The 20235-nt window shown below is 41.9% G+C and overlaps 1 protein-coding gene and 1 long non-coding RNA gene across 5 annotated transcripts in view; one reads left to right on the plus strand and one right to left on the minus strand.

The window, feature by feature from the left end:
* Positions 1–1517: 1517 nt before the first annotated feature.
* On the minus strand, positions 1518–9510 carry LOC148057369 (uncharacterized). The gene is made up of 3 exons (XR_015707018.1): positions 9378–9510; positions 8650–8761; positions 1518–1629 (listed from the first exon to the last, which is right to left on the minus strand). It is a non-coding gene; the product is annotated as an uncharacterized LOC148057369 (long non-coding RNA).
* Positions 9511–10500: 990 nt separating this feature from the next.
* The window catches only part of CHST9 (carbohydrate sulfotransferase 9), a 95409-nt gene continuing 85674 nt past the window's right edge, over positions 10501–20235 (plus strand). Inside the window, exons 1-3 of one of the 4 annotated variants that reach the window (XM_087735984.1) lie at positions 10501–10744; positions 11589–11636; positions 18459–18666. In XM_087735984.1, coding sequence (XP_087592110.1) covers positions 18567–18666 — 100 coding nt within the window. In that variant the 5' untranslated portion in view covers positions 10501–10744; positions 11589–11636; positions 18459–18566. Of the gene's footprint in view, positions 10745–10823; positions 10953–11588; positions 11637–11849; positions 11909–18458; positions 18667–20235 lie in introns of those variants that run through there. The other 3 variants (XM_087735991.1, XM_087736001.1, XM_087736009.1) reach the window with 3 other exon arrangements.

A 20235-nucleotide genomic window follows, 5' to 3' on the forward strand; every position in this document is an offset into this window, starting at 1 on the left:
AGTCTCTGCCATTTAATATTATGCTAGATAGGCTCAGCTTGCAAAAAGGAAAGTACATTGGCACCAGGCTTTCTTTTTTTATCACTGCTAAATATCAGGCTGACAAGACTGATAATCTTCCGTGATTACTTCCTTCACATTTTATTAGAACATGTTCCCGCATTCATTGAGATATTTAATTTCACTATTGATGGCTGCTTCCTAAAACATAAACAATTCTGTCTTGGTTTGAAAAAAGGTTTATATGATATCCAATAATTGCCTTAAGTGATAGCAACCACCATCACTAGCTCAATGCATTCTCCAAGGTTACTGGACTCAAGAGCATTTTCAACTACTAATTGTTTTTCTGCATGCTTCTTTGTTTTTCTCCTGGTCTGATAATTAATTTCTTCATTCCTTCCTCAGGTTTTCATGTTCAAACACTAATTTTCTTCCTCAAGCTCCTGAAATGTTTTCGTGTACCTTAACCTTCGGATAGAGCCACTGTCCTCCTGAGCATACACCTGCTTTTTACATGGGGCTCTGCTAAACGAGGTAGCTCTAGAGCTGCCCCATCAGCCTCAGAAGAGTCCCTGCAGATTTACACAGGTATAGCTAAATGTGGGGTTAGTTATTTACAGATAAAATACCTTTTTCCTTGCAGTTCCTCCAAGCATGTAGCATTTGACTGGGGCTTACTAAGGTGTAGTGGGAAGCTCTAGACTTTTTGCACCGGCTTCCTGGCCAGCTACTGTCTTGTCGGAGAGAGCCTGAGGAGCTGCTCTTTTGCTGCTTGAGCAAGGGACTAAGAACATCTAAAGGGAATTTCTAAATAATTATAGGATCTCCGGGACCTACACTCCCTCTGAGAAAGAGTCCTGGAAGAAACAGGTAAAGATCTAGATGCGCTCAAAGCAGAAGCAAGGAATTGCAGTGGCTGTCAAACTCTCTGTGGAAATAATGTGACTCACCCTCTGTGAATATGGAGGAGGGCTCTGGCTTGGGTGATGAGAGTGAGCCACAGTCACCATTACCTTCAGGACTCTCAACCCAAAGTTTTTGGCAGCATTAACACGGGAGTTACTCATGCTCATGCAGGAGAGCACAGACCTGCCAGAACAAAATGTGTCCATTGGAAGCTGTTAATTGGCAACCAGATCTCAATCTCCCAGCACTATAAGCTGCTACCACTGCTGTGATATGCATTCCCCATAGGTTTTGCAACAGCTGTGTGCAAATACTTGCAAATATTTACACTTATTCACAAGATCACTGTATGCAGTGGAAATCAGAAATGTGAAATTTGTTGACCTGCTCTGATCAGTGATTAATATAATCTCACATGCAAAAGTGTGCATTCCTGGAACACAGGATATTTCATTATCTCATGTAGAGGAAAATTTCGTGTTACGAAGCAACGGTCTTTGTGGGCCTGTTGACTAGAAGAAAAGCCATTCTGTCTGAATATTCAACCTACCCATACACCCAAATCTACTATACATTAAAAGGATGGAAAACTCATTTTATCTGTACCTTTCAAGATATTAAATTGCACGTAGTCGATATTGCAGCTTTTCCTGTCAAATTATCCCATCTTTTGGTGGTGGTGGTGATAGAGGTAATGGTGGTGGATCCGGTTTTCTAACACTAGGGCAGGGGAAGAAAAAACACCTTACTGAACCAGAAAGTGTGACTGTAACAATGCAGAAGTGAAAAAGGGTCTTCAGGGGCCAGTGTAATACCTGAAAGGTGTTGTAACTCATTTATTGAAAATTACTAGGTTTCATACTACCATCATCTTCTTAAAGGATTGCATTCAGTCCTTTTTGATGTCTTAGAAGTCTCTTTTTCTATATAATGTAATCTTTACAGGCAGCTGCTAGAGAATGCAGCATAATGAAGGCAGGTGCTGAACATGAGATACATTTATGTCATAAGGTGAATTTCATACATTCTATTCAAAGTTGATCCATCAATTGCAAACCATGATCTGATGTAGCTAAATGCTGGTAGGGTGGCAGAATGGAAATCATACCTATAGCCTGCAGCCCCAGAATAGTATTACAGCAGTATGCACACACTTGTTGGGGACAAGGAGACCTGAGCAAACGCTGCTAACTAATTTGCTCCGACCTTCTATAGAGGTTACCTTACCCTTATATTAAAAAACATACTCTAAAAGCATGTTTGCAGACACTTGGAAAGAAAAGATGATCTGAATACAAACTGCCTGCTTTCTCATTTGCTAAATACCATTTAATTCCTTTACTAAAACATCTCTCTTCTCCCCATCTCTCCCCCTGCCATGTAAATTGGCGGTTGGTGATAGTAAGACTGGTGATTCAGTGGGAGCCTGAATTTTTTGATTTTGTTAGTCCCTGCTGATGGTTTTGGGGCAGTCCTCTGTAAAATCTGTTGTTTCACAGCTGGCAGCTAGCAGCTGGCTAGTTGCTCCACCTGGAAGAAAGGATGTGGCAGTAATTTTCTGCAGGTCCTGGGGTGTGAGAAGAGCAATCACAGGTGAAAACTCTGGAGTGGCCCAGGCTGCAGACACAATAGGAGCTGAGTTTCATGTTGTGGAGCTCTGGACTTCTAGGTTAATAAATCCAAACTGCAGTGAGAGAATGTATTTGGTTCTGTATGGTGTATGGACCTCTGACAGCAGGGTGTCAATGGGATTTGCTAATAATGGTTTCCCTGTGAGCTACCTAACATATGGGATTTTTCCACAGCAGACAATCCTGAAAATCCTGACTATTTCCATTTATTTGCTTTTGAACACAAAGCTTGGCAGTTGGTCTTATTACACTGATAGAAGCAGCAACTGTGTACCTAACACCAACTTGATGTCTGTGAAAGAGATTAAGGAAAATAAAGAAAAATTCCTGCTACTTTAATTCACTGCTGGATGTTTCAATTGGTTTCATAAGCTCAGTTTTTCTTAATTGACCTGCAAATTTGAAACAAAGGAACATGCGAATATATTTATAAATCAAAAGAGTATACAACATCATGTATGCATGTAGACTTAAAAATGTGTTGACCTTAACATATATGATCAAAAATAGTTTAAGACAGCTGTAGTTGGAAAATGTGGTCGACGACAACCCACAAAGCTTAGGGTAAGGATGCTAAGTGTGTACAGGGCCTGCATTTCTTGCAGTTTCTTCTCCTGTCTAACACTGAAATAAAAAAACTTTAATCACTGCTGACCAAGAATTTTGCCGTTTATAAACAACACAATAAAAAGTTTTATCTGTACTTTAGTTCTACAAGTACTGTCAAATATTTGCCATGATGACTGTAAACCTTTCCTAAACAATATATTTTGTACCTAAGCATTTAGCTTTAAAGGGGTAATTATGAAGTAGAGCATTTATTTGTAAAGCAAACAAAAAAATTATAGGCTGCTTTGTTTATTCTTTAGCTGTTTCCCCATAGTAATTGAGATAATCCCAAAAATTACAAAAGCTTTTCCATTTCCAAAATTTGATTAAATTCCCAAGCACACATTTTTTAAAAAACACCATAAAATAAATATAAACAATCATTCCATTTCTGAAGCCCAGATCAGGTGTGTACTAGGAAAGGCACTTGAGACTACGCTACAGTTCCATTGTTTGCTAGCAAGTGCTGAATTGTGCACATAGATGTTTTCCTACATAGAGATGAACGCCAAAATTATTTTAGATTCTCTCATGGATGGGGTGATAGATCATATTCCCCTCTCCAGATGTGGACTAACAGTCACTAGCAATGAAAGCACTGCACGAGTGCATTTGTGGAAGTTCATAATCTGTCCCAAGTTACTCATCGAGTATTCTTAAATTTCATTCCAAAGACGGAGAGATGGAAAATTATGCTACCATCTGGAAAAGGTGAGTTCAGTAGTCACAAAAAAGAAAGCCCTGGCCAGAAGAATGGGTCATTTAAAGCATCCTTGAGAAAACAACCTTTGTTCAGCAGGTTACAATGAGACAGAGACAGAAAGAAAGTGGCTTACACTGAATTCATGAGTGAGATGAATTCATTGCAGAATTCAAACATAGGGTAAAGGATGATTGCTTCCTATTAAGGAAACAATCTGCTCTGGGTAGTGGTTTCCTTAGTAGGAAGCAGTGATTTACGACGTAACAGGTCACCACCAAGAAGGTAGTGAGCTATTCTCTGTCCTTTGGGAAAAGAACAAGAAGAAAAGGGCATGAAATCAACAAGGGAAAACTAGATGGGTTATGAGGAAAAGTTTCCTAAAAATAAAAAAAAACTTTCCTGGGAAACCTAATTACTAGAGAGAAGGTAAGCCAAATCCTGGAGAGCATGGTTTATATACAGCTGAGCTGAGCCAAGGGAAATTAGCAGGAAACCTGTGAGATGTGTTAGAATTTTATGATCCTGAGGCTCCATCATGGCGTTCACTTGCACTTTCTTCTATAGCATTTTGCAGCAGCGGAGCCCGAAGGTAAGAAAAATGGCTGTGGGTATGTGACAAGAGGCAAATCCCCTCGGCTAGAGAACTTTCTGCCATCACCCCTGTTTCCAGAATAGCTCCAAGCCTAGTTCCCAGCCTGAGCTGAAACAGTTCTTCTAGATCTCCTCCTTTTTGAACAGTCCAACATTACAGGCATATTTAGTTTTCCCAGGCTACTCTTCCTTTTAGTGTGTAAAGTTGCGCACTTTAGTGTTTGGAAAGCTTGATTATGCTATTATGAAGATACAGAGTTTAATTGCCCATGCATGCTGCTGACTCCCAAATCCATCTTGTCTCCCAGTCTTAACTAAGAGCTTTTAATATGTGAAGATGTTCCCAGAACCAGGAACACACATAATTCCAAACAATGATCCAGCTAGGAGGAGGGAAAAGAGAATGAGATGTGCAGCTTTATCCACCCTGCTAGACCTCATGCAAAACAGCACCACATGATGGTCAACTCCATCAAACACTGCCAACAGATCTAGCTACATTAGCATAGTAATTAGACTAAAAGTTTATAGCTAAAAGAAGATGGCCCACCAGAGCAATCACTATTGTCTCAGTGTAATATCTTCATCTAAAAACCCAGCTGTGAGAATATTTTTGGCAGAAAACAGACAATAATAGGACCCTCTTGGTTATGCCCCCTCAAAAGCTATCTTTTGTTTTATATGTATCTCAACTTCTAGCTAAAGGGAAGTATGTGATGAGCAGTGAAATTGCTTCCAAATCTTAGGCTAGCCAGCATGCATCCTACATCCAGTATAGAATATTTGACCTCATTTTCCTTAGACTGCCCCTGTAATAATATCTTGCAGAGGTACAAAGGCATAGGACAGTACTGACACTTGGCCATATGTGAATCATTACACAATGACCAAACACTTGGGAGTAATGCCCCCACTAGATTTAAAAAAAAAAAAATCTGTAGTTCTCTTTCTGTCTCTTTCGTACTATATATTGTCTGGTTGTCATTCTGCCTAGCCTTTATTCTACTTTCCACCCTCATTTGCCCTAGAATTTCTCAGTAACTTTTTTTTTCTGGCACATATGAATACCATAATGTCATAATTTGCTCAATGTTTGAATGCAGGCTGTCAGAACAGGTTCAAAACATGTCCATTGGTCCTAATAAGCAATGCAAACATTCAACATGTAGTACAACACTGACACTGGCTAAGAGAACTCTGTACTGTTTTATTTCAGTCAATCCTCCTTTATCTGTGCTTCCGGGCAGCTGCCAGACTGTCATGTCACCGTATTTCTGCTTTTTATTCCAGGTATTTTAGGATGGAAGAGGAACCAAAACACTGAATTACATATTTAATGGTATGGTGTCTTGTTTCAACAGATTGTGAATCACTTTGGAGGCACAGTCAGTTTCATGTATCAATTTGTTTCTCTGTCGATTTATATAGACAGCTTGTCAACAGATGTTGAATCAGTGCAGAACTTTCCACTATCAAGACTGCTGTTGGGAGCAAGAGAATTTTGTTTGTCTCACATTCAGGGGATGTGTAGAGACCAAAGCACAATATTCAGATTTTACTTCTCTGACATTTAGTAGTCATGTAAAAGATGATAGTAAAATTGCTCTAAGAGGAGTTTTGGTGGGTTTTTTTTCAGTCTGTGTAATGCCTAAGAGCAGTCAGTCATAGCCGAGAAATATAGACTCCACAGTAAGGATGGAGACAATCTGCCAATGTCCCTTCAGTCAAAACTGAAAGACAAACATGAAGAACATATCCTTCAAGATCTTTATGAATGCCTTTAAAGCATCTAAATCAAACAGTTAAGAAATTCACAATTAATTTTGTGTGAACACCGTGATACCGATAACTGAAACACCAGAGAAGCTGTCCCCAGCTAGGCACTCTAATACAAGAGGCTATTCTTTTCCAGGAGGTACCATAATCAAGCATTATTTGGCAGAACAAAGACAAATGTTTCCTCTTCTCTAGAACTAGGCGAACCAGTAATTACAATGTTACATAGCTTTTACAAACACTGTTCAAAAGGCCTGGAAAAACAGACCTCTTTTGGAGTTTTCTAATGAAAGTGATGAAGGCTTTCAGAGGAACTTCCTCCTTGCTTTACAAACCACATTTCAACAGAAAGCCTTCTGATGCTTTTTAAGGACCTCATTCATTTGTTTGCGGTCTGTGATTCTGTGGTAGGGTAGCAGTCTTCAAATCTCATTTTTGGAGTGAGATGAGACATTTTTGGTGAAAGTGTGACCTCCTGATTTTTAGATGGGCTATCCAGGAAGACAGCATAGGACAACCCACACAGGATGGGATGACAGGAAGCCTGTAATCCAACCTCCAGCACACAACTGGGTCAGCCATGGGGTCAGGCCAGGTTGCTCAGGGCTTTATCCAGTCTTGTCTTGAAAACCTCCATGCATGGAGCTTGCAAAACTGGATATACTTCGATCTAAGATGTAAATGTATCATATAATAGCATGAGAACATACATACACCCTGCCCACCCAGTGCTAGGGCAGAAGGAGTAAAAGAAGGGGAGCTAATTTTAACCTTCCCATTTGCACCTGTGACTGGAGGCTCTCACCAGCCTTTTAAATACAGAATGAATTCATTTTTTCAGAAAACCAAATTTCTGGACATCCTGAGGTATTTTTCAGCCATGCAGCACTTGACAGAATAGTAGCTGCCATTTGAAGAACATTTTAGAATTGGAGTAAGATAACAGACTAACCTTCAGAAAAAAAGATTGCAGCTACTGTTTTCTTTTGGCTGTCTTTTGAGACAGGAGCCCATTAGAATAAAATATCTTCACAGTTAACTCATTGAAGTGTTTAAGTCAAGTTCAGTTTGTTTTTAGAGACTTCTTAAAACTGAAACTTTTTAATAGCTGAAGAACAACAGACACTTTGAATTGCCTAATATTTTTGAATGAGCACACAACTTTCTTAGAAAGGCTTTGATAATTACCCCAGCATGTCAGTTACTGAGCAAACGAATTTTATACGAAGTTGCTAGCAGTTTTTTTAAAGAAACAAGCAAATGCCCCATAGCAATGCTTAGTGGAGGCAAATTTTAGCCTTCTGACTGAGAAAAGGAGCATGTTGTAGGTGGTGTATTTCTAGCTAATTAGCTGAAAATTAAAAAAGCTCAAGGAAATAAAATGAAACTACTTGCTGAATGGTTTATGCCCTGGAGCAAGACACCTTCAAAATAATCAAATGCTTTTAAACACCAAAGGTTTGTCTAATCGGCTCTATATTGATATACAACACACAGCACTGAAACTGTGCCAGCGTGGCCCGTCCCAAAATTCACTGCAGTGAATGATAATGGCAATCAGAATGAATTTGCCTAATCTAAAAAGCCCTCTGAAGGTCTAATCCTTCCCCTTTGGAGAAGGATCAGGCCAAACAGAAACAGTTTTGTCACAGCTGCTACTTGAGTCGTGGTTTTCATATAAATTTTTCTTTAAACATAAGAATCCTGACTTCTGACTCCTTGAAATGCGTATATCTGTGTAGGTGGCTGAGCTAGCTTTGCCGTAAATTTTGAAAAATGTCCAGTGGAAACCTGGGCTGCATGGAAATTTCAGCAAGAGAGAGGGGTTTCCTAACAGCAATGGCGCACGTAGTTTCTGTCCCGCCTCTCGTACGGCAACGGTCCGAATGCCCACAGGGGATTTAGGGGGTTTACATAGTGTGCGTGAGCAGTCCACAGAGAAGCAGTTGTGAGCGTGGGTAACTGTGACCTACCCTCCACACCAAACTTTCCTCCGTGGCTGTCGCTGCTAAGCTGAGCTGAAAATCTACACAGAAAACATGCTTAAAGAGCCTAAATTGGTCCTACTGTAGAGTAAAGGTGTTTCTATTTCAGCAAATTGATCTGTAATTTTTGGCAGGTTTCAGTTTCAATTCATGACCTGTTATTTCTCTAACTGTGCTGACTACTCCTGTTACTGCAAGCAGGCATCACCACCCAGCTGGCCGCTGCCCCACTGCTTTCAGAAGATGACTCTGCCACTTTAACCATTGAGCTGCTTGTCTACCGGAAGACATAGGAAACATGCAGAAACCTGCCAAGAATAGGGTTTCTGATGCAGGTGCTGGCTCTGTACCAACCCCGCTGACACAGACAGACTGCCGCCACCCTTTTGTAATTCGTTTCTTCTTTGCTACATGTCAGGCTTCAGAAGGTGCTGATCATACTTACGTAGTTGGTGGGCTTCCTAATCCAGTGTCTAATTTCACCTGCATGTTGAATTTTTAATCTTGTAAAGATTCTTAAATCCATAGCGGGAATATGCCCTCTGCACTGGAAGAACCTGTGGTGGAACAAGTATTATATAAGCTAAAGGCACAGGGTTTTTTTACTAAGTTGTAAAACAAGACTTGGCTTTATCCCAAAGCAATTAATTTATTCCTTTAACTGAAAAAAAAAAATAATCAAGACATCTGATCTTTTCAGTGTTATATATAACTTTAATCAGTTGATAGGAACAGCCTGAGTAGATCAATCTGAAGAAATATGTTTGCAGCATGTACTTATTGAGTAAAATTGAATATACAACACTCAGAAGGTTAATCTGTATATCATTGTTAGAAGCTTCAGTGACCTTCATTACAATCTTCTGAGTGTATTACCTCAGGAAACTAACATTCAGTAGGCATGTTGTTTTTCTCTAGAATCCCACTGGTCATCAGGGACTAATAGATCTGTAATTTAAATTTGAGGTTGCATTTTTTGTTAGGGCATATGGTTATCATAGTATCACATGCCTGCCAGGTTGTCTAAAAGGGGAAACGTGCTCAACTCTTGGGAAATAGCAAACGACTGGCATATTCTGCTATTAAACCTATTTCCCCTGCTCCTTCCTCCCCTTTTTTTTTTCTACTAGGGAGCCAGACAAGCTACAGGTGTGAGGGACAGTCTTTACTCACCAGAACTTTAAAAGTGGATCCATGGTTAGCTTTAAAGGAAAAATCTTTGCTCCCTGGGTCTGCTCTGAGCTGCTAGCCTCTATAATGAAGCGTGACTAGGGAGATCCTTAAGTGAGATAAAAGAGAGAAAAATTATAGCACCACAGTGAGGCTATATGTACTCACACAACCCAAACTAAGCAGGAACAGGATGGCTTAGCACTTGGATTGGAAATCCAGAGGGAGCACCCCTGTGCACAGGTCTTGGCTGCCTCTGGCTGCTTCAGATCCTGGAGCGCTTTTCAATGAACATGTGTTATCCCCAATGTCTAAGCTCTGGTTGGAGTAATTACACTCTGCTTAGTTAAACCCCCCTGGAAATCAGAGCAGCACACAGCTCTCTACCGTCTGCTCTGAACTACTGTCTTGAGCCGGTTGGCGATGTTCAGCTTCACGCCAAAGGTGGTTGTGCTTCACTTGCTGGAGAAGTGATCCCAGTGCGCTGGCTGTAACAGTGTGTGAGATGATTTGAGGCCTGTTAGTGTGAAAGACAGAAAAACGTGTTAGTTATGTGACTGCTATTCCCAGAAAGGGCTCATGCCATAAGCGAGCAACGGGGCAGTGGCTCAGGGAGGGTTTCAAAAGTAAGTGCTAGGGTAATTCTAGGAACACAGAACTGTGGCGAAACTCCTAAAGGGGAGAGAGTCAGATAGAAGTGGTTTGAGCACAGCTCTAGAAAGTCAGAACTCCTCTGTGCTTACCCCATCTTAGCAAGAGCTAGAGCTATTTCTTCAGGGACTTCCTTGAAGAAATGTAAGCAAAGCGACACGCCCGTAAGCGAAAGAGAGATAATGTCATTTATCTACATGGCTGGTCTATTGTTACAATAAGCTGATAATGTTTGCAAGGCACATACAAAGTGCTAATAAGCACTAATTAAATATTTTTATCTGTCATCCTGTTTCCCATAGGTGACGATAAAGTTTTTACACTACCTGTTTTAGTAGCTAATTCCAGCTATGACTTGCCTTTACCTGGCAGCTTAGATACATTTACTTGCTAGCATAAGGGGCGAGCCTATCTCTGGATATGTAAGAGCAAACAAAACCTGTTAGCACAGCGCTTAATCTCAGGGGCGCAGAGAGGCAGGCAGGGAGTGCAGCTCCCCGCGCAATGACACGGGCTTTGCAGACACAGCGGCGGCGGGGCAGGCGGGCGAGCAAACCTTGTATTTACTTGCCCCCGCGGGGAGCCACCCCGCCCGGTACCGGGGAGAGGCGGGTGTGTGTTCCCGTTCAGGCGGGGGCCTCACCCCACCCCAGCCCGCCTTGCCCCAAAGTTTGGCGGTGAAAGTTTGTGTGTCGGCGCCTCCCGGGAGCGGCGGGCAGGTGAGGGGCTGCCGCGGGGGCGGGCGCGACGGGGCGGGGAGCGGCCGCGGCCCACAGCCGGGGCGGGCGGGCGGGCGGGTGCGTGAGTGGGTTTGCTGCGGGATTTGTTGCCCAGCCCCGCAAGCAGCGGCTCCCGCCGGCACCGCCCAGCCCCGGGGCGCCGGGAGTTTCACCGGCGGGAGCGGGAGGAGGCAGCGCGGCCGCCCCGGTACGTTTTCGCGGACCGCCCCTTGGGGAACCGGGGTGGCCCGGGGCGAGCGCCTGCTTCGTCCGCCCCTGGCTCTCCGGCGTGTCCGGGGCGAGGGGCTCCACCACCCCCCGGGACCGGCCGCCGAGGGTCGCCTCCGCTCTGAGAGGGGGGCTGCGGCTCGTCTTGGGAGCCCAGGGCTCCTGAGCGTCCCCCAAAAGTTGAGGGGAATGGTGACACCCCGCTGCGGCACCGTGCGAGGCAGCGCTCCGCAGAAGGACCAACTTTTCTGCTGACTCCTCACGCCCCCCCCCCCCATCGTCAGCCGGCGGGAATCGGGCATTCAGGGCACGTCTGCAAAATAAAAAATTGGCTAGTGTTGCCTGTGTGTTTGCAAGCAGTAGAGTGCACGACTGGGGCAGACTGCAAGTCTACTTGGCATGCTGATAACACTTCGGTTCACTGCAGTCAATAAACAAGGTCGTGTAGTTTCACCAATTTAAAAAAGGGAAGGTCTTGCATTGAGACAGACCTTTTCCTAATCTCCCCCATCCTAAGAGGGGGGAAGGAGGTCCACCTTCAATCCTGCTAGAAGATTGAGAGCCATCAGGTTGCTGTCTTGTGAGCCCTGTTTCTGTTTAACTTCCCAAAATCCAGGTGACTTCCATGGGACTGCTCTTTGAGTTCAAGCAGCGCTTCAGGCAGGTAAGAGCTGAGCATGTCAAACCCATCTTTGTCTGCTGAGGTGCAGTAGGGTCCCTCAGTCCTGACTGGGAACTGTTAGGAAGAATAATAATGCTTTTTCCTTTTTGAAGTGAGGTGTCTGCCAGCTGTAGAGTGAAACCCTTGGTATTGAATATTCTGGTAAACTGGTGAAGTTCCACACCCATCACTTTCAGTACTGGAGTGTCTTCTCTGTTCTCTTTAAGCAAGCAAAACTTTTCATCAGGCTGATGTGTTAACCTGCATACTCATGGGTACGACAACTCTGCATTTATCTGTTGTTAACAGAAGCATAGCTTTTGTTTGTTTCTTTATAAAGAATAATTATGAGAACTGCAGCTTTAAATTAACCTACAAGTGGCTGAGGGTTGCTGTGTGGATTAAACTAATATGTTCTGAAGTTCAATAGGATTTATGGTTGAGCAGGACCAGGTAAGTGGTTGTATTTGTGCATGTTCTCAGAAGCAATGCAGGTGCTATGGACTGCTTTCAGTCACCTAGTACAATTCCTATGGAAAGATTTAATGGCATCAGAAACCAATATATGCTTTATTAAAATGACTCTTGTTTACATCCATTGCTTCATTAAAAGGAGTTTTTTCTTTGGAAATACATTGAAAGGGTAATGAGGAACTAGTGACTTTAATAGATTAAAATGGCCAAATCAAATGCAAACCATGTTTTCTTTGCCACATTATTAATTTTGTATAACATGTTGTATGCTATAAAGTGCATTAATAACAAAATATAATTGCTGTAACAACATTGTGGTCTACTATGTAACAAGGGAGAGTGAAGTAGAAAAATGTTAAATATGTGCAGCTTGGCTGGGTGGGAAGTTACTTTGGTGATGTTGATGTTTGGAATTTCCTGACTGCTCTTGAAATTTTAAATTTTTAAGCTCTATTTTTTTGAAAGAGGCTTTATTGTTTTAGGATTTTCAGTGGGTGAATGAAGGATGCTCACTTTGTTTAAACAGTTTTCTTCTTTGAAAAGAAATCCCTATGTATTTCATCAAAATATTTCATTGTTTTTTCTTATGGAACTCTAACAAAATTCTCTTATCTTGATTTGCAAGGTTGGTAGGTAGTAATCTTCTGTTATTGCTAGTGATAAAAGTTGTGCAGGCCAGATGGTGTCTTCAGTTACACTTCAAGACAACCTTTCTATAAGCAGCTCTTCAGGTGAAGATGTTGCTGAGGTGTCAGCAGGACTGATGTACAGTGGGCCTGGATGCTGGGTATCTCCCTCTTTGGCACCAGATACTAAAATACTATCTGTCATGGTGTGAGAGAAACTCGTCACTGCACTGCCCTGTCTGTACTCAGGCCCTGTAGTGAGGCCTGCCAGATTGTTAAACATTTCCCCCCCTGCCCCGAAACCCCTAGTAGATTCCTATGGACAGGAAGGGCTGCGTTATGGGAAGTTTCATTTGTTTTTTTTGTGTGTTGTTTTTTTTATTATTTCTACAAACTTTCTCAGCAGCACTAAGTTTGGTTATCTTGATCTGGTTACGCACTTAATTCATATTTCCATAAGGACTTTGGCTTCACCCAACCATAATACTCAGCATAACTTGCTGGAGAGAGAAAATGGCAAATGTTGTATGTTTATTCCTAGCAACCATTGGAATAAACCAGAACAAAGAGTAGCACTGCCTGATATGACGAACTGTGCAAGCATTGTTAAGAGCTGGAGCTGTGCCTTGTGCTAGTTGTTGTGAAGCCAGAAAGTTGAGATGTGGACAGTGGAAAGGCGATCCTGGAGGATCACCTATGCGTGAAGTAGGACACAAGCTAACAGACGAGAAGTGAGGGAGGAGGAGGGGCGTTGAATTGAGAAGATCTCCTTGCCTCCTCCTGCTGACTGAGCTGAAAGTAGCCTGGGCCAGTGTCCAGCAGGACATTCCTTGGTGCAAAATTTCCTTGCTGTGATACTCTAGAGGAGGCATCGGAAAACGTATTGCTTCTTGGGGTAAGGAAAGGAGGAGGGAAGAAAAAAAAAAAGTGTGGGGGGTTGCAGTAGCTTTCTGTGTCCTTTTTCTCATTTTTCTGTCATTAATTCAGTTGTGTCTAAGGAGATGCTGAGCGGGTGGGAATTTGTGGTAACCCACAGCAGTATGAATGCTTTGACCATTATAAAGAGCATCTGGGTTTTTTTCATCAGTATTCTGCTGGCTAACCGCTCATCTTGATCATCTCTTTTTTTGGGATGAAGGAAAAAAGGTGGAGGGGAATTAAAAAGAAAGGTTTCTAAATAGTTTGAGGTAGTTTGAGGCAACCTAATGTTTTGCTTTTGTATGTTTCTGATTTTGGAACTAGGTGGTGGTAATAGTGGCAAGGAAAGCTTAAGTTAGTGAAGCATACTGTCACCGATGCCATTGGTTTCGTGTGGTCTGGAATAGGAAAAAGCCAGGAATGGTACCTGAGTGCTGGAGGTGCCTCTCCTCAGCTGCAGGTGTATTTGCTTGCCAGGAAGAGAAAGGTGGACGATGTACTGAAATGAGGAATCATGCCAAAAGCAGGAGATGCACCCTTGCCCATTTTTGGGTGGCTGTGCTGTTTCAATTGCTTGTGTTGGCCCTGCATGGGAATGTGCCTCTTTGAACTGGGCCCAAAACACAACAGGAAAAATGCAAGGATTTTACATTAGTGGAGTGTGGATTCCTGAAACTTTTAAATTTGACAATGGTATTAAACAATTTGGCCCCAGGAGTGAATGATTATAAACTTGTCAAGTTTCTAAATTTTTGCTGCAAAGACGTTTGTGTTGTCATCTAAGGCATGTAGGGTTTTTGTCTGCCAGATTAACTGTTTCTCCATGATGGATAAGAACAATATGTAGTAATCCCTCTCCAGGACTCAAAAGGACTTGAAATTTTGGGGTGAGTGGGTCACTGTGACATTTTCTGTGAAGGCTTGAGTTGATACAGATGGGACATTGGGGTCCATACTTCCAAAAGAGATGAGGGGGAGGTTGGGCTAAAGAAAGAATTGAGTTCAGCACAGGTGAGAGGGACACAGCAGTTTCTTAGGCTAATTTAGTTTCCCCATACCAAGCATCCTATCCAGCAGGATGGTCAAGCTGTCACCCAGTGGAGCCATGTTGCCCAGGGCTGGGAGCAAAGAAAGATTCACAGCTTAACTAGGAATGCTGAACCTCTGAGTATACCTGATCTCTTTTGAAAATACTTAGGTTGAAAGTAATTGCTCATTGGCTCTTCCTTCACAGCTGCAAGAGAGCATTCATCTTGATTAAAGAATATTTGCAGGTATTTCCTCTTTGCCAGGATGCTAGAAAGTATTATCCATGACCGTTGCTTTTTAATACTGAAGGAGCAAATTTGTCAGTGTTGTGTGGCCATTTTTCAAGTTCTACTAGAAGACTCGTAGACACAGACTTTTTTAATGTCGCTATCATTTTTTCATATGTGGATTACAAATCACTATGTTAAATAAATTAAACTACTTATTCAAGCTGAAAAGCCTTTAAAAATCTTATAAGGTAGCAGAATAGCTTCAGATTTTGGATGGGTTTGATGTATTTAGAGTCTAACCCGTGCTAAAATAGGTAGTCTTAAACAAGAGTAACATTAGTTTTAATTAAGACTAATCTTAAAACTCAGCCAACACATAAACAAAGAACACAGTTTCATATAAATTAAATTTAAATAAATTAAACTAATTGTAAGCAGCATGAAAACTTTTGATACAAAGGTAATTGTAGTGGTTGTGATGGTGGAGTAAATTGGCTTTAGGGCGTGTTTGGTAGTTTAAAAAAAAATGCGCCTTGAACTGCTGTTTCCTTTTAGGAACTTCTATCCACTGAAAACTGGAACTACCCTAGTAGAAAAACATCTGTTTTCTTATTCACAGATTAAATTGCTTGGAAGCGCTCCTGATTTTACTGTGCATCCGAAAGGTGAAGATGCAGGGCTTGTAGATGGTGCTGCATGCAACCATAATGGTGTTTGGGCAAGGTCAGCTGTATGTCCTATGCCATCATGCATCATGGATGCACGTGATGGCTGGTATTGCTAAAGGAAAAACCATTGGCACTATTCCTTGGGTAAATCCTTTGTGGGCTGTAGTTTGATCAAACCAGTGTTTCCTGACTTCCTTTGGCAGTAAGGTCCCCATTCCTTCTTTCTGGAGAAGTTTTTAGCTGAATGAGCTTTCTGAATGTTACTGTACAGGTGTGTAAGCCCTCATGGTGGTGGCAAGAGCTGGGCAGTCAGGGATGATGAGAGCAAGTGGCTGGAGAGAGCAGCAGTGCCAGCCTACACATGTCGGAAATGTTCATGGAGATGTAGTGTGAGATCCTTTGCTTTCAGCATCATCCATGTGGCCTGAGAAAGCTTTTCTTGTCCACTCAAGGACACCGCTTTTCAGACAGGAGGGCTGAAAATGTGAGATGTTTGTGTAGTCAGAGATGGAAACAAGTAAGAAAACCACAAAAGTGGGCTAATTTGGAAACATGCCAGCATTCACTGTGTGTGTCTGGATTGCTCGCTTCTTTATTATAAGAGAGAAAGTTATGAATCCCAAACAACTTTTCCAAAAGAAACTGATTCCTGCTTTCTAGTACCTGCAATTTAATTTGTTTCTTTCAAAGATACTCATTCAGACCTTCATGTCTTTCTTATTTGGCTTTTTTTTTCCTAATCCAGATGCTGTCAATGTCCTGTTACAAGAACAACACAGCTTTTGTCTGGGGGAAAACAGAAGAGATTTGTATTTGTTGGTCCTTTGACTAATGGTTCTTGAAGCATGGCTTATGCTGGGAAGCTTCTGTCTGGTCAGCAGAGTGATTTCTGAAGACATGCAAACAGTGCATTTGCTGCAGGACTGAAGTTAGGTGCAAAGACCTAAGTATACCTTTTAGGGTAGATAAGGAAGACTGCAAGTCTGAGAATGCTGAGGGCACTGTAGGAAAATGTGCAAGTGATAACAGCTAATGAAGAGCTGGCTGAAAGGAGGCTCTACGACCCATACCCTTGCAAAAGGCATTTCACAGAGAAGTTCCCAAGCATTTTCTTTTTTTTCTTTTTTTTTTTTTTTTTGCCCAGTCTTCACTGCTTCCTTCCAATCCTGTGCATCATCACAATAGCTGCAAACAGGTACATGTAGATAACGTGTAGGAAATTCCATCTCTGCAGAATCAAGGCAGAAAGAACTAGATGGTATAAAGCACCTACTCATCTTCCTTCCAGGTTCAAACCAGATACTTCATGACCCATACAAAAAAGACTTCAGAGAGAACATTTACATTCTGTTAATGTCTAGCTATCTGTCTTCTACAGAACAATTACATATAAAATGATTAATATTTAAAATCTGGTTTACATTTTCTGCAGGCAAGTTTGTGCTTCAGAGAAGTGTATAGTTTTAATGGCACAGAATTGGAAAAAATTCTGTAAAGTTCTGAACGGAGTTTTGATGTTCTTGAAATCTTTTGTCTCTTTCTAATGTAGTTACTTTTTTCATTCAACAGCTGTTTTTAATGGGAGTTCCTGCTAAGCCTTATGTGTATGTGTATTTTTAGAAACTCAACAATTATAGATGTAACAGTGCTGAGTTATTTAAAAACACAAACTTGTGGAACATGCAGTACTTGTACATTTCAGAATAACTGTTAAATGCCTGCATTTTCTGTTTATTTGGATGCACATGTACGTTAGCTCTGTTCTTTTAACAGATTCCTCTTTCAAATACTTTTCAGTAGGCTGGCTTCCTTTAAAAAAGCTTGAGTTTTTCTTTGCATTCTTTGTGGTAGTTTACCAGACACTTCTATCAGATATGCACTTACAAGGGTGTCCATTGTGTTGAATTTTAACACTTTTGCTGTGCAGGCCAGTTTCAACAGCTGCTCTTCAGCTTCTAGTAACGCTTTCAAAGTGAACGTGTTCTGATTCAGGTTAAGGAGTTGGCTTTTTTGTGATCCACAGTGTCTTCTATGTTCTGTTGTCATAAACTGAATTTTATGGCCCCTTTGTGGCAGGTGCAGGGTATCAAGTAAATTACTTCCTTTTTCTGGGCCCTCTGCTGTGCAAGAAAGTAATCTTTTTGGTAAGGTTTTATATTTGATTTCATTTCGATTGAACTTAGTGGCAAGAATTGAGTTCTTGACAAGTCTTTCCCATGTTGCAAAATAGCTGAGTAAAATGATGATCCATTAATTCCCTTTCTGCTGTGTTACTGATATCTTCTTATGCTGATGTTCCCTAACCCTGCAAAACTCAACTTGGATTCATGTTCGAGGGTAAACATCAGAGTATGACTCCCCGAAGCATAGGCTGAACCGATGCTGAGGTACTGCGAGCGGAGTTGTTGTGTTGTGGGGGTGACTGCAGGCATCCTTCCTCGGGTGCACAGGGTCGTGCGGTCCAGAAGCAGAGGCGCTGGGTTGCCCATCGCAGTGGGGGTGGCAGCACCAGAGTGCAACCCAGCCACCTGGGCAGGCCTCCAGCTGCTGCTGTAGCTTCTCAGCTGTGATGGTTGGTGGGCAGTGGTGTACTGGTGTGACACATGGGCATCTCGTTTGGGGTGTCACCTCCCTCTGTTATGGGAGCGGGCGATGTTTGGTGGTGTGGAGGTGGAACGGTCTCTGCAGCCACTTCGAGAAGCACTTCTGCTTGGAACTCATGCAGGGGTAGAAAGATGGTTGAGATTGTGAACAGAAATCTAAGCATTGAAAGTAATACCTTGTGAGAGCTCCAGCTCATATATAGTATGCTGTTTACACAGTCTCTGGTGAAGAATAAAAATGTAACACGAGAACTAGCTCCATCTCTTGTTATTCCAGGTCAGTGTCTCAGGGGAAGATACTGAAGAAGATGCAGCACGCTGAAAACTTCAGAAAAGTGAGCCATGCGTCTTTCTGAAAGCTGAGAAGTAGCCCTCTGATAGGGTCATGAACCTAAGACAAGTCTTTGTGTCTGTACTGATGTTTGGAGTAGCTGGTCTACTCCTCTTCATGTATCTGCAAGCTTGGATGGAAGAACAACATACAGGTACAGTAGGTTTTCTTTCTTCTTTTTTTTTAATGTAAGTGCATCCATTACTTCAAAGATGATTGTGAAATCTGAATACATGTGGACAGCTGGAGGGAGTCCCCCCATTTGGCAGTAGAACGGCATTGAAAACAGACTTGTTTAAATTGCTACACTTCATATAAGCATTAAGAAATTTCTTGAGTCCCATGAAAAGATGCCCCCAGCTACCTAATGATACTGTATCAGCTTCATTTGCAAAAGCAAGTGTTGCAAAAGCATATTGTGCATACGTGAAGCCAAGCAAGTCCAGGTTAGAAATAATTTTGTATGCTGATTTTCTGTGGGTTTTGTACATTTTATTTTGTGTGGCAAAGCGATTTTTGGAGAATCACTGCTATGTCTTGTAGACAAAAGTGGTCTTCTAAGCAGCAATGCTCATATGGAATCATCCTACCCACTTTTTTTGTTGTTTGTTTGAGACAGAGTTAGATACTGGACTCACAAGACTTTTTTTATATATAGTGTCAGAGTCATATTGCAACTTTGCGTACATCTGTGTTAGCATTGGCTCAGGATTACACTTCTGAGTTGAATTTCTGTTGTTCCCCATTTACTATATTTTGGTTTGCACCACAGGTTGATCTAGATTCCTTTATGGATGAAACTAAACCAGGCTATTTACCTCAACCCTAGTGGATGCTCAGTTCACAGGACCAGTCTAGAGTTAGTCTGAAGTAACCCCCCCTGAAATGCGTATAGGGTGGGTGTCAGTAAGGTTCTTAACACCCGCTCTTTTGCTCTGTAGGTCCACTTCTGTTGTGCTATGTTACTTGGTGGCATATCCTTGATTTTAGTTGCATACTTGTTTTGTTTTGGTGTTTTGGTTTTTTTGTTTGTTTGTTTTTTGTTTGTTTGGTTTTTAGTTTTTCTTTCCCCATTAACAATACGGAATGTTCCCAGCTTGGTAAGAGGTTCTGACTTTTATGTCCTCTTGTCTCTATTGCTTAGCTTCCATTTCCTCTGTAAGACTCTTACTTTATATTATGCTGATACCATTGTGAAGAAATACATCTGTAAAACCACATTAGTCTTCTGGCTTTATTGTTCTGTGCTTTTATTCCGTATGAGCTGCTAAGCTCCGGTATGTTTTAGAGACCAGAGGTGGTGGTGGTGAGGGGGGACCTAGTGCACTATTCCTACAATTTTTTGACACTGACCTTGAGGTTTTTTTCAACTAAGTGCAATAATCATAACATTAATTTCAGCTTGTTAAGGTTACTGGGCTGGTCCGAGGTATTTACAAGCTTGTATTAACAAAACTGTTAGAAGAGGTAGCACAGGCTCCCTTTGGAAAGGTTCCCTTGTAATCAGCTGTTGACACAAGGGTGCTGGCAGGAACAGGGTGCTGTGGGGGGAGTCTTCCTTGAAAACCCCTACTGTTGTCAGGAATGTTAAGGGCAGATATCTGTGCTTTCAAGGTAGTTCAGGAATGTAGATGACTGTAGATTATTGATTTATTTACTTGCTGGCATTCTTCACATTCCTTGCATCTTTTCTTGTGCTGTAATTAACCTTTCTTTCCTTGCA

This window comes from Nipponia nippon, unplaced genomic scaffold, assembly GCF_047370975.1.
Source record: "Nipponia nippon isolate SJK-2023a ecotype South Korea unplaced genomic scaffold, ASM4737097v1 scaffold_1, whole genome shotgun sequence".
In the NCBI taxonomy this organism is placed as follows: Eukaryota; Metazoa; Chordata; class Aves; order Pelecaniformes; family Threskiornithidae; genus Nipponia; species Nipponia nippon.